At 36.1% G+C, this 15,142-nt stretch overlaps 1 protein-coding gene across 2 annotated transcripts in view; it reads right to left on the reverse strand.

The window, feature by feature from the left end:
• SCFD1 (sec1 family domain containing 1) overlaps positions 1 to 15,142 on the reverse strand; it is a 52,209-nt gene that overhangs the window by 11,612 nt on the left and 25,455 nt on the right. For both annotated transcript variants that reach the window (XM_083374494.1, XM_083374495.1), the window contains 3 exons: positions 9,477 to 9,573; positions 8,429 to 8,499; positions 541 to 620 (listed from right to left, as the gene is read on the reverse strand). In XM_083374494.1, the coding sequence (XP_083230620.1) occupies positions 541 to 620; positions 8,429 to 8,499; positions 9,477 to 9,573 (248 nt within the window). The remainder of the gene's footprint in view (positions 1 to 540; positions 621 to 8,428; positions 8,500 to 9,476; positions 9,574 to 15,142) is intronic.

Genomic DNA, 15,142 nt, shown 5'->3' on the forward strand with positions numbered 1-15,142 from the left:
TTCATCACCTGACCACCCCCTTCCTCTGCCATTTACAGGTAGCCCTCAACTTACAACCATTTGTTAAGTGACCATTCAACATTACAATGGCATTCATAAAAATGACTTATAACTGTTTTTCACACTTAGAACCTTGTAGCCTCCCTATGGTCATGTGCTCAAAATTTGAACATTTGGCAACTGGCATGTATTTATGACAATTGTACTGTACCAGGGTCATGTGATACTTTTTGTGACCTTCTGACAAGCAAAGTCAATGGAGAAGTCAGATACACTTAACAAACATGTTACTAACTTAACAAATGCAGTGATTCACTTAACAACTATGGCAAGAAAGGTCATAAAATGGGACAACACTCAGTTAAGAGTCTCACTTAGCAAAAGAAATTTTGGGCTTAATTGCAGCCTTAGGTATAGCTTGGAGGAAAAATACCTCTTTTTACAGGACTGGATGGATTCTAGGTTTAGTCCAAAGCAAAATTCTGATCTAAATTTTAGCAGTCTACTACTTCTTATATTATGAAACCACAAGTTACTTACTTCCATTGTTTAATGTAATTTAAAGGATTAAGGTTACATCCAGCATCTGTCAGTGCTTTTTTGTACTGTTCTAAATCTGCCTGGAATGAAATGGACATTTGAAATTTATGACATTTTAAAATTTATTAATAATAAATACATTAATATGACAGGAAATAAGCTAATATTCATCTTCCAATATAAAAAATGAGCTATTACATATAAAAGCAAATGTATTAGTCCCCCTCCCAACTACTGCTGTGAAATTGCTAATCAAGAAAACAAGATCACTACAACAAATGATTGAAAGCAGTTACTTTTGTTTCTTTTTGAACAAGAGTCTACTTGAGAAAATGAAAGGAAGTACTCCTATAAAATGAAATTATTTTACTAAGCATTTTAGTATATGTGACGGTCCAAGACAATTTCATCATATTAGACTAGTTGCCACGCTGGCTGGATGTGAAGAAAGTTACAGTCCAAAATATATGGAGAACATCAGATTGAATATAATATAGATCAACTTTCCCAAATTCAAATTTTAAGGATTAAGATATATTTACATTTCAGGTCCTCTAAAGGCAAGAGCTTAAATCACTATAAACACAATTTGATTGGTACAACATAGAAGTTCAGTAACAAAGAAATACAAAGGATAGTAAAAAAAAGCTAAGCTAAAGAAGCAGAAAGAAGGTGGATTAATAAACTACAGGATGAAGAGGGAAATATACAACATCAAAGTGAAGAGAAGAAAAAGATAATTCAAAATTACTATACGAAACTATACGATGAGAATAAGTGGGCTACAGATGAAAAAATACTTCGTTTAAAAAAAGCTGATTTACCAAAAATTTCAGATGAAACAAAGTGTATGTTAAATGCGGAGATAACAATGACTGAATTAACTGAGGCATTGAAAAAAACAGAAGAACAATAAAGCACCGGGCCCAGACGGACTGCCAGTAGAAATATACAAAGAACTTCAGGATTAATTTGGCAAAATATTACTGGAGACGTCCAATGCAGTCCTAAAAGAACAAAAAACGCCAGCATCCTGGATAGAAGCAAACATTGTGCTGATCCCAAAAGAAAATTCGGACTTAACAAAAATCAATAATTATAGGTCAATATCGCTTTTAAATTCGGATTACAAAATATTTATGGCAATAATTGCGGGAAGGCTAAAAAGATACCTAAACGAATTTATACACGTAGATGAAAATGGTTTTCTACCACAAAGGCAAATTTGAAACAATATGAGGATGATTTTGAATATTTTGGAATACTACGAGATTCACAGTGAAAAACAAGTAGCTCTGATGTTCTTGGATGCACAAAAAGCCTTTGACAACGTAAATTGGAACTTCATGTTGAGGCAGTTAGGCTATTGGCGGAAATTTTATAAATATATTCAGTGTTATATACGATAAACAAGAGGCGAGAGTTATAATCAATGGAGAAACGACACAAAGCTTCCAAATTAGGAAAGGTACAAGACAAGGGTGTCCGCTCTCGCCGCTAATGTTTATACTAACTCTGACTAGAATGATTCGAAAGGAAAGTCAAATTAGAGGCTTAAATATTAAGAAAGAAACCTACAAACTGCAAGCATTCACGGATGACCTCGTATTTATCTTAGAGGAACCGCTATATTCTGGTACAAAACTTGTGGAAATATTAGAAGAATATGGAGAAGTAGCTGGACTGAAAATCAACAAAGACAAAATGAAAAGGATAGTTAAAAACATGACTAGTACAGAGAAAAATGACCTGGTGGTGAAAGTAAATATCCAAATAGTGAAGAAAGTTAAATACTTGGGAGTACAGCTAACAGCAAGGTGTATTACAATTAAAGAAGATAACTATATTAATTTAAACAATCAGATAAAGAAAGATTTAGAAAGATGGAAAAATTTGCAACTCTCCTTCATGGGGAGAATTGCAGCAGTAAAGATGAACATTTTACCTAAATTACTCTTTTTATTTCAGAATGTCCCCATAAAATTAGAGAAAAAAATATTTTGTAAATTTGAATAAAATAATATTGAAATTTATTTGGCAGGGGAAGAAATCTAGAATTAAATTAAAACTACTACAAGAAGCCAAAGAGAGAGGGGGATTCGGACTACCTGATTGGGAGTTGTACTACCAAGCTGCAATACTCACCTGGGTGCGGGATTGGATAAATTTAAAAGACAGGCGGCTATTAACTTTAGAGGGTCATGATTTACAATCTGGACGGCACGCATTTTTGTGGGATGAGAGATATAACGTTCATCAATACTTCAGACACACCATATCAGAGCAGCATTACTTAATGTGTGGATTAAAGTTAAACAACAGAACTATATAGAAATACCGGTATGTCTCTCAACACTGGAAGCGCTAGTGCATCCAAATTTCATGAACTTGGGAAAAGTAGTTACGTACAGATATATTTTAAATGAACAAGGGGAACTTAAATCTAGACAAGAACTAAAAGAAAACGGGGTACAATTGGAATGGTGGGTGTACCTGCAAATCCAGTCATGTTATAAGAAAGACAAAAAGGAATGGGGTATACGGAGGGATCTGACAACACTAGATAAAATATTATTAGGAACGGAGGAGAAAGCAATCAAAAGAACGTATATATATTTATTGGAATATAAAATGGAAGAGGAGCAGGTAAAAGAAGTGATGATAACACCGGCCCAAAATTTCGGATATAATATTGATTTAGACAAATGGCAAACATTATGGGAAAGAAATAGAAAGTTAACCTTGGCTAACTCATATAAAGAGAATCTGTACAAAATGTTTTACAGGTGGAACTTTTCCACAACAAGACTGGCAAAGATGAGAAAAGATATATCACCACAATGTTGGAAGTGCAAGAAGGTGTTAAGGACTTATTATCATATGTGATGGACTTGTTCCAAAGCAAAAGAATTTTGGCAGTTAATAAAGACTTGGTTGGAGGAAATGTTGGGACTGAAGATAGATCTCAGACCAGAATTGTTTTTACTGGGAATGATAGATGGGAAGTTTAACAAAGGAGAGACATATGTAGTGTTGCATATCATAACAGCAGCAAGGTTGGTCTATGCCCAGAACTGGAAAAACAGAAATTCTCCAGTGGAGAGTGAATTAATTAATTTTTTTTGATATGTGCAGAGATGGATAGACTAACTTTAGAAATTAAAGACAAGGATGAAACAGAGTATTACGAAATTTGGGATAAGATGTATTATTGGTTAGACTCGAGGAGAAAAAGTCAGGACAAAGAAAGCTCGTCTAGAAGAGAGAAAGTGTAGATTTTCAACCCCAAAATGAGTGTAAGATAGAGATCAGAAAGAATATGAAATAAGAATGGAAATGGAAGTTATGTTGTGTTGTTGTTGTTAGCTGCGAAGTCGTGTCCGACCCATCGCGACCCTATGGACAATGTTCCTCCAGGCCTTCCTGTCCTCTACCATCTTCTGGAGTCCATTTAAGCTCACGCCTACAGCTTCAGTGACTCCATCCAGCCACCTCATTCTCTGTCGTCCCCTTCTTCTATTGCCCTCGATCTTTCCCAGCATTAGGCTCTTCTCCAGTGAGTCCTTCCTTCTCATTAGGTGGCCAAAGTATTTGAGTTTTAGCTTCAGGATCTGGCCTTCTAAAGAGCAGTCAGGGTTTATCTCCTCTAGGACTGACCGGTTTGATCGCCTTGCAGTCCAAGGGACTCGCAGGAGTCTTCTCCAGCACCATAGTTCAAAGGCCTCAATTCTTTGGCGCTCAGCCTTTCTTATGGTCCAACTTTCACTGCCATACATTGCAACTGGGAAGACCATAGCCTTGACTATACGCACTTTTGTTGACAGGGTGATGTCTCTGCTTTTTAGTGTGCTGTCTAGATTTGCCATGGCTTTCCTCCCCAGGAGCAAGCGTCTTTTAATTTCTTGGCTACAGTCCCCATCTGCAGTGATCTTGGAGCCCAGGAAAATAAAATCTGTCACTACCTCCATTTCTTCCCCATCTATTTGCCAGGAATTGAGAGGGCCAGATGCCATGATCTTGGTTTTCTTAATGTTAAGTTTCAACCCAAGTTTTGCACTCTCCTTCTTCACCCGCAACAAGAGGCTCTTTAGTTCTTCTTCACTTTCTGCCATTAGAGTGGTATCATCTGCGTATCTTAGGTTGTTGATATTTCTTCCGGCAATCTTAATTCCAACTTTTGATTCATCTAGCCCTGCCTTTCTCATGATGTGCTCTGCATATAAGTTAAATAGGCAGGGTGACAGTATACAGCCTTGCCGGACTCCTTTCCCAATTTTGAACCAATCAGTGGTTCCGTGTCCAGTTCTCACTGTTGCTTCTTGACCCGCATATAGGTTTCTCAAGAGACAAATAAGATGGTCTGGTACTCCCATCTCTTTAAGAACTTGCCACAGTTTGTTATGATCCACACAATCAAAGGCTTTAGCATAGTCAATGAAGCAGAAGTAGATGTTTTTCTGGAACTCCCTAGCTTTCTCCATGATCCAGCGTATGTTGGCAATTTGATCTCTAGTTCCTCTGCCTCTTCGAAATCCTGCCTGTACTTCTGGTAGTTCTCGATCCACATACTGCTGAAGTCTAGCTTGTAGGATTTTAAGCATGACTTTACTAGCATGAGAAATGAGTGCAATGGTGCGATAGTTTGAACATTCTTTGGCACTGCCTTTCTTTGGAATTGGAATGTAAACTGATCTTTTCCAATCCTGTGGCCACTGTTGAGTTTTCCAAATTTGCTGGCAAATTGAGTGTAGCACTTTTACTGCACTGTCTTTTAAGATTTTGAATAGCTCAGCTGGAATACTGTCACCTCCACTAGCTTTGTTGTTGCTCAGCTTTTCTAAGGCCCACTTCACTTCACATTCTAGGATGTCTGGCTCGAGGTCAGTGACCAACTCATTGTGATTATCTGGGACATTAAGCTCATTCTTGTATAGTTCTTCTGTGTAATTTTGCCACCTCTTCTTAATCTCTTCTGCCTCTGTTAGGTCCCTGCCATTTTGGTCCTTTATCATGCCCATTTTTGCATTAAACGTTCCCTTCATCTCTCCAATTTTCTTGAAAAGATCTCTGGTCCTCCCTATTCTATTGTTTTCTTCTATTTCTTTGCACTGTTCATTTAAGAAGGCATTCTTATCTCTTCTAGCTATTCTCTGGAATTCTGCATTCAATTGGGCATATCTATGTTTTTCTCCCTTGCCTTTTGCTTCCCTCCTTTCCTCAGCTATTTGCAAAGCTTCCTCAGACAGCCATTTTGCTTTCTTGCATTTCTTTTTCTTTGGGATGGTTTTGGTTGCTACCTGTTGTACAATGTCGCGAACCTCTGTCCATAGTTCTTCAGGCACTCTGTCTATCAGATCTAATTCCTTAAATCTATTTGTCACCTCTACTGTATATTCAACAGGGATATGATTTAATTCATACCTGAGTGGCCTAGTGCTTTTCCCTACTTTCTTCAGTTTAAGCTTAAACTTTGCAAGGAGAAGCTCATGATCTGAGCCACAGTCAGCTCCTGGTCTTGTTTTTACTGACTGTATAGAGCTTCTCCATCTTTGGCTGCAGAGCATATAGTCAATCTGATTTCTGTGTTGACCGTCTGGTGATGTCCATGTGTAGAGCCGTCTCTTGGGTTGTTGGAAAAGAGTGTTTGCTATGACCATCGTATTCTCTTGACAAAATTCTATCAGCCTGTGCCCTGCTTCATTTTGTACTCCAAGGCCAAACTTGCCTGTTATTCCAGTTATCTTTTGGCTTCCTACTTTAGCATTCCAATCCCCCATGATGATAAGGACATCATTTTTTGGTGTTAGTTTTATAAGGTGCTGTAGGGCTTCATAGAACTGGTCAATTTCATCCTCTTCAGCACTGGTGGTTGGGGCATAGACTTGGACTACTGTGATATTGAATGGTTTGCCTTGGATTCGAACTGAGATCATTCTGTCATTTTGAGGATTGTATCCCAGTATTGCTTTTCCTACTCTTTTATTGACTATGAAGGCTACTCCATTTCTTCTGAGGGATTCTTGCCCGCAGTAGTATACCTGATGGTCATCTGAATTAAATTCACCCATTCCTGTCCATTTTAGTTCGCTGATACCTAAGATGTCGATGTTCAGTCTTGTCATCTCTTGTTTGACCACGTCCAGCTTTCCTTGATTCATGGATCTTACATTCCAGGTTCCTATGGAGAAAAAATCTTTACAGCATCGGACTTTCCTTTCACCACCAGACACATCCACAGCTGAGCGTCCTTTCGGCTTTGGCCCAGTCGCTTCATTCTTTCTGGCGCTACTAGTACTAGCCCTCTGCTCTTCCCCAGTAGCATATTGGACGCCTTCCGACCTGAGGGGCTCATCTTCCAGCGTCATATCGTTTTGCCTTTTGGTACTGTCCATAGGGTTTTCATGGCAAAGATACTGGAGTGGGTTGCCATTTCCTTCTCCAGTGGATCACGTTTTGTCAGAACTCTCGGCTATGACCTGTGTCCCCTTCATGGATTACTGCCTGTTCGTTTTGTCAGAACTCTCGGCTATGACCTATGACCCCTTCATGGATTACTGCCTTGTCGTGGCGAAGGGGCTTGCGTAATTCAATGAAGCTATGAGCTATGCCGTGCAGGGCCAGTTATGTTGTAAATAGACGTAAATATGTATGTAAATATATAAATATGTAAATAGTATAAAATACATTATGTAAATGGTATAAAAAATCAACGACTTGGGAGATATACGGTATATGGTATAGTATGTATGGCAAAATAACAGCCAGAAAAGTCACACTGTGTTCAACCTGTTTTAAATGTTTATTCAATAAAAATTTATATTAAAAAAAAAGAAATACAAAGGATAGTGTTCATATAGCTCAAACTCAGAAAATATTACAGATAGTACTCATTTAACAAATGTAAATAGATAACTAATAAATAACTATACAGATATTATCTGTTGGCATAGTTTTCCTTAAATTGTATAAAATTTAAGTTTATAAGTCCCATATTTGTTTTTATTTATTTATTTAGTACAGAAAAGAAAAAGGTGAAAAAGCTTCCCTCAAGTAAAGAATAGAGTATTTTATGATGGCATTTAGTGATGAAAATTCCAGCCCTATTTACTCTTGTTGAATGAATGCTACCTGTAATATTTTCTGAGTTTGAGGTCTGTAAACACTCTTCTTTGTATTTCTTTGTTACTTTGTTACTGAATGTCTTATGTATACCAATCAAGTTGTACAGTGATTTAAGCCTTTAGAGAACCTGAAAAACCAGGTTAGACTGCAATAGACACTCCATGGAGAAAATTGATCTGGTTACCTTGATAGCATATCACCAATCATTTGGGATTTTTATTAGTATTAATATTTAAAATGTGATTATAATGTAAATTATAAACTAACCAAGTTAGACAACAGTAAGCTCTGTTAAGTTCAATGGGATTTTTGTTCTTTAAAGATGCTCACAAAAGCTAGCTTTTATAGTTAACCTCTACAGCTTTTTTGCTGATATAAAAACCTTTCCTGTGTTCCCTGATATCCACAGGATATTTTTGATCTTTTAAACATGATCACATAATAAATACCAAAAGAGTTTACATATTGCTAAATCACTGTGTGGCCTGTAGCACATTATGTGAATTCTATCATAATGGCTAAATAAGTCTAAACCTGAACAACTATTTTTATTCAACAAATGAAAAAAAAGTTTAATGCAATACATAAATGATCTATTATGTTTGCATGGTTCTATGTAGAGTGTTCACAGATTTGAAACAAAGTATTTAGAGTGCAACAGGAAATGACTTAATGTTATTGACCAAACAACTAAACTATAAATTCACCTGTTACTGACAAAATTACATTACGATTACCTATTTGTAGATGTTTGCTTCACACATACCTCAGAAGGTAACTGTACAGAACTTATGAAATAGATAAGAAAGAGTCGCATCTTGTCTTCTGCAGTTCCCGCTGTTCAGAGAAAAGGTTTGCTTGAAAAAAAATCTTCTTAAAGTTATCATAAAATACATTTCACTAAAAATCATTATAATAAAAAGTTTACCAATTCACTTTTGGCATTCACACCAGTAGGCAAAGTATTGTCAAATTAGAAGCCATGACATAGAACAAGAATCAATTTGGTAACTACTTTTTCAGCATTTGCTCATCTTGAACCTGCTTTATCTGTGATTCTTTTGAGATAATTGCTTCAGAGTGGAGATAATCCTATCCCTCAATTTGCATAATGGATGGAGCAACTCTCTCTCTCTCTCTCTCTCTCTCTCTCTCTCTGTGTGTGTGTGTGTGTGTGTGTGTGTGTGTGTGTGTGTTTGTGTGTGTGTGTGTTTGTGTAGTAACATTAACTGAGTAAAACCTATTCATATAGCAAAATGGGCAACAGGAAAAACAATGAGAAATACCTGGGTCACCAGAGATATGCAATGGCACGGCTATTGGCATCGCTTATTTCTATTGAGAATATAACTGATTGTACTTTTTGACCAATACACAAACCTGGTCTGCTAGAAAGCAACAGACCACTACCCCCAAAAGTATTACATCTCTTAAAAAAACAATTTCTACAAGCTTTAAATGCTGACTTTTAGCACCAAACTGAGTCGTCTAAGACAAAATTAATGAGATTCCTCTGTTCACAGGGAAAGCTAAAAATAATTAATCAGGAGATTTTTCAATGTAATAGTTAAGATTGGAAATACATAGGGTACAAACAACAGTCTGTAACATTTATACTCTACAAGCTTTAAACTGAATTGTGACTTTATATAGTAGCTGACCTTTAGTTCTTCTAGCTTTGCTATTTCACCAGTGACAGTAGTTTTTCAAGTTTTTAGGTAGAGATTCTTGTTGTTATACAAGCAAATTAATTAATTCTTCTTCAGAACATTAACAGAAACAAACTTTACAATAAATTCAAATTATACACTTACCATCAGGATCAGAAATCATATCCAAAAGCGATTTATCCAATGTGGACTTGCTCATAATTTTTTCTTCATATTCAAAATATACGTCTAGTTTCCGAGTCTGAATGAAATGAAGTTGCCATTGGAAAGTGTTTTTGTATACACACATAGCCACACACCCATTTCTATTAGAAAGTAAGAAATGTTTCCATACTTTTTAAATACATTTTTCCATAGTAAAAAACTAAGAACAATCACATAGTTTTTTTGAATAAGTAGTAAGGTTCATAAAATAAATGTATTCTAATAATACATATAACATGTATTATTATACATATGAATACATATGTACAGTAAATACATATAATATACATATAAATAAAATGCATTTTCATAGAAAACAGAAGTAAATAGAGTACATAAACTGTATTATAGTTTTCTTCCATGATAACTCAAACTCAAAGGATTTACAGATGTTCATCTAGGGCAGGCATGTCAAACTGCGGGCCCATCGGCTGGATGTCACACTGAAACCGTGCCCACCCCATTGCCGGTAATGGGGAAAAAGTCATGATATCATCATGACATCATGCGACATCACAAGTTTGACATGCCTGATCTAGGGGTTCATCAGATTCAGCTGCTATATATCCCTTGCCTTCAAAGCAGCTGCAGCAAAAAATCTTTCCTTACTATTTTATTATATACTTTAAAATTATTTAATATTATTATTGACTGATTAAATTATTAGGTTAAAAAAACCCAAGATTTTAAGCAATGGATAACTTTTTGCCTATCCAGAAATGGTCTAACTTTACATCAAACAGCCAAATCATCTGAAAATATACTTAAAACTACTTCCAATTAGGTCTGGTGGTTAAGGCACCAGGGTTGTAGAAAGCAGGAGACTGTGAGGTCTAATCCCACCTTATCTATGAAAGCCAGCTGGGTGACCTTGGGGCAATCGTTTTCTCTCAGCTCAACTCAGCTCACAAGCTTGTCATTGTGGGAAAAATAGAAGGCATTTTCATATATTTGCCATGTTGTTATTTATAAAAATAATAAAGGCAGGATACAAATAAATAAGTAAGTAAGTAAGTAGAAGCTCAGTTTAGCCACCCCAAACAAAACAAAGTTAATGGGCAGAATATATGGTAAAGTACTAATTGTTGTGCGATCATTTCAGACCAATTGCAAATGAATTTATTCAATGGGTCTGATAAAACAATATATCTCAAATCAATGGTTTAGTTTAGTGAGGAGAGGTTCATATTTAAGGCATTTTAAATTTTGAATGCAATAAATAATATTAGAGCTTTCTATAATTTAGTATCTTTTACATGATATTGATAAATGATAAATGTAGAAGTCTAACAATTTTTTCTGTTTCTTAAATTTAACTTCATAAAATGTAACTTGCAAAATAAAGGCAATAATTTGCATTATTGTTACAGGAAATTACCATTAAACCATGAAAATATTCAACAAGAACCAGAGACCCACAGAGGAAAAAAAAGAAACCCACTGAAACTACAATTGCTCTTTTTCTGATGTTTAAGTCACATTAAAACCAATGAAAAGAAAAATGAATAAAGATGTCCAAAATAGTAGAATAAAAATGCTTCCAATAAAAGCAGATATTTTCCTTGCGTCTATTAAATTCTGATTATATTTCTGAGTTGCCAAAATCTTACTAGGTTAAATAATAACTTAAAACAAGGTCTCTCTTCTTCTAAGCTTTTCCGATAAATATTTGGTAATCCCATCTTGGGAAATAATGATGTTTCTTTCCAGCTTCTTGCTAAACACTGAAATATGCCAAAAAACTGCCAGAATTTCTGAAAGGTGATTAATCTCAGAGTTCCTTTCGCTATGCCTTCAAATATAATTTGAAAGAGAATCTGAAAGTAAGCCATACAGTGAACTACTACAAAAGTATAATTTAAGATTCATTATAGAAAATATAAATTAGCATATCAGCTATTTTGGTCTTGATAAATTACACTGTAATTACACTTCCATAAAGCTTTATTAAATGACTCTGAACTCAAAGATATATGGAATGGATGGTACTCAATTCTTTACCTCCATAAATGGTAAGGTCTAGATTTTATGATGGGAGGCTTCTATGGATAGAAATGGGAGAAGGGCAATATTCACTTATTTTACGTTTTCTGCAAGAATTATTTTCCACTCATAGAACACTGGATCAAGCAGTCTTCCATGGGTAAAAAGCCATAAAGGGGATAGCACATCTCTGTCCATATGCAGATGTGTGGATATTCACTGACATATCTTTCCATATACAGGTGAAACTCGAAAAATTAGAATATCATGCAAAAGTTCATTTATTTCAGTAATGCAACTTAAAAGAGGAAACTAATATATGAGATGTACTCATTACATGCAAAGCAAGATAGTTCAAGCCGTGATTTGTCATAATTGTGATGATTATGGCGTACAGCTCATGAAAACCCCAAATCCACACTCTCAGAAAATTAGAATATTACATGCAATCAATAAAACAAGGAGTGTACTTAGAACAATATCGGACCTCTGAAAAGTATAAGCATGCATATGTATTCAGTACTTGGTTTGGGCCCCTTTTGCAGCAATTACTGCCTCAATGCGGCGTGGCATGGAAGCTATCAGCCTGTGGCACTGCTGAGGTGTTATGGAAGACCAGGATGCTTCAATAGCGGCCTTCAGCTCTTCTGCATTATTCGGTCTCATGTCTCTCATCTTTCTCTTGGCAATGCCCCATAGATTCTCTATGGGGTTCAGTCAGGTGTGTTTGCTGCCCAATCAAGCACAGTAATCCCACGGTCATTGAACCAGGTTTTGGTGCTTTTGGCAGTGTGGGCAGGTGCCAAGTCCTGCTGGAAAATGAAGTCAGCATCCCCATAAAGCTCGTCTGCGGAAGGAAGCATGAAGTGCTCCAAAATCTCCTGGTAGACGGCTGCGTTGACCCTGGACTTAATGAAGCACAGTGGACCAACACCAGCAGATGACATGGCTCCCCAAATCAACACAGACTGTGGAAACTTCACACTGGACTTCAAGCATCTTGCAGTGTGTGCCTCTCTATTCTTCCTCCAGACTCTGGGTCCTTGGTTTCCAAATGAGATGCAAAAGTTGCTCTCATCAGAAAAGAGGACTTTCGACCACTGAGCAACAGACCAGGTCTGTTTTTCTTTAGCCCAGGTAAGACGCTTCTGACGTTGTTTGTTGTTCAGGAGCGGCTTGACTAGAGGAATACGACATTTGAAGCCCATGTCCAGGATCCGTCTGTGTGTGATGGCTCTTGATGCACTGACTCCAGCCTCAGTCCACTCCTTGTGAAAGTCCCCAAAACTTTTGAATGGCCTTTTCCTGACAATCCTCTCCAGGCTGCGGTCATCTCTGCTGCTTGTGCACCTTTTTCTTCCACACTTTTCCCTTCCACGTAACTATTAATGTGCTTTGATACAGCACTTTGGGAACATCCAACTTCTTTTGAGGCTTTCCCTCCTTATGGAGGGTGTCAATGATGGTTTTCTGCACAACTTTCAGGTCAGCAGTCTTCCCCATGATTGTGATTCCTACTGAACCAGACTGAGACCATTTAAAGGCTCAGGAACCCTTTGCAGGTGTTAGGGCAAAATTAGCTGATTAGAGTGGGACACTTTGAGCCTAGAATATTGCATCTTTTCACAATATTCTAATTTTCTGAGATTGTGGATTTGGGGTTTTCATGAGCTGTACGCCATAATCATCACAATTATGACAAATTTCGGCTTGAACTATCTTGCTTTGCATGTAATGAGTCTATCTCATATATTAGTTTCCCCTTTTAAGTTGCATTACTGAAATAAATGAACTTTTGCACGATATTCTAATTTTTCAAGTTTCACCTATATATGTGCATGTATATGAGCAAGAACTTTCTTAAATACAGATTTAAGGGCAGACAAATGTATTCCAAAATAAAAGGTTTACAAAATTAATGATAAAAAATTAAAAATAATTTACTACCTTTTACTGTAGTGAAAATCATGGAGATGAGATAATTAAGGATCCTAGAAAATTATATTTTCCCCCCATTTAGACTTCAATTGATGAAAACTTAGGGAAAAGTTAGCTAGCTTTCCTCTCCTCTTATTTTTCTCTAAGAAACTTTCTGAAGCAGAAAGGAAGCATGCTAATAATTTATTCCACCTCTGCAGTGTCAAAAGCATCTAATTCAGTAAGGCCAATCTGATTTCTATGCCTTGGGAGGAAAAGACTATGGAAGTATTTCCAAACCACATCCTGCCTTGGATTTTGACAGAGATCCAATGTAAAATGCTGAAGAAAAAATAAACTTTATTTTCAATATTACTTTCTATGGAAACAGATTGTCAGTGAATTAAGCTTCAGTTATCTAACACAATTGTGAAAAATATTTTATGCACAAAAAATAGAAAAAATACTTCTTAAGTGCAGGGGGAAATATCCTTAATAATAGGCAAATATTCTAAACACATTATCATCACATTAAACATTAAAGTTTCAGCTGTACCTTTTATCTCTGGCCTTTGGCTATAATAAAAATTCATTCAAACTCATTAAAGAAAGTAATCTATAATACAGTACTATTTTTAATTATATTAATTAGATTGTTGGTTTGATTATCAATTTCCAAAATTCAATTCTTATTCAATAAGAGGGTATTCTCAAAAGTTTATATCCAGAAAGGTCATGGAAGAAAAAAGATTGGATTGTTTAGGGTTTTTTTTATGAATTGCTTTTTTTGCAGCAGCATGAGATAGTGGTCTGGAATTCTGCCTAAGTCTATTATTATTATTATTTTTAACAAAAAAACAGACAAAAATAAGAATTCAGTCTGGCAGAACAGCAGCTTGAGTATAAAGCCTCTGGAATAGATGAAAATTTTCATTCATTTTAAACAATGGTAAAAATATAGGACCACTAAAAAAGAAGTTTGTTTTCTGAGAAGGAAATGAAAAATCCAGGCAAGCTAAAATGTTATGATGGGATGAATTATACTAAATCATTTTATAAATAATAAAAAACCTGCACTATGGTTGTTTAAAACCAGCTATTTTATTTGGCTTAATAATAAATACAATTATAAAACACAGCCACCCAATCTCACATGACAAGGATACTTTGATTGCAAAGCACATTTTATTTTGAGAGCAACTGATTTGCACAGAATCTAAAATGCTACTTATCTAACTCACTATGACTATGGCATTCTTGTGAATGATGAAGGGGATTTATTTCTTCTTTTGGGATGGACAATATAAGACAATATTTTGTAATTTATTTTGTAATCATATTTTTCAAGCATGGAGGCTAGAATTTCATATACATATTGGCTGTACTTTAAACCAGTACTCCCCAACCTTTTGTGCGCCAGGGGCTGTGCAGCATTTCTCCCGCAGACTGGGGGGTGGGGACATGGTTTTGTACACTGGTTGGATCCTGTGCATATGTGAATAGCACTTCTCTTGCTTGTGCGGACTGATTCCCAGTGGGGTGCGGACTGGTGCCAGTGCACAGCCTGGGAGGTTGAGAACCCCTGCTTTAAACCATGTCAACTAGTCCTCAGCATAGTACTAATGTATCCCTCTGAGACTCTTTCATTTTTAAATGATTACTTTATCTAGAGAAAGAAAAAAGTGTCTAAGTCCACAGGAACTCTT

Source organism: Vipera ursinii, assembly GCF_947247035.1.
Source record: "Vipera ursinii genome assembly, chromosome: 1".
In the NCBI taxonomy this organism is placed as follows: domain Eukaryota; kingdom Metazoa; phylum Chordata; class Lepidosauria; order Squamata; family Viperidae; genus Vipera; species Vipera ursinii.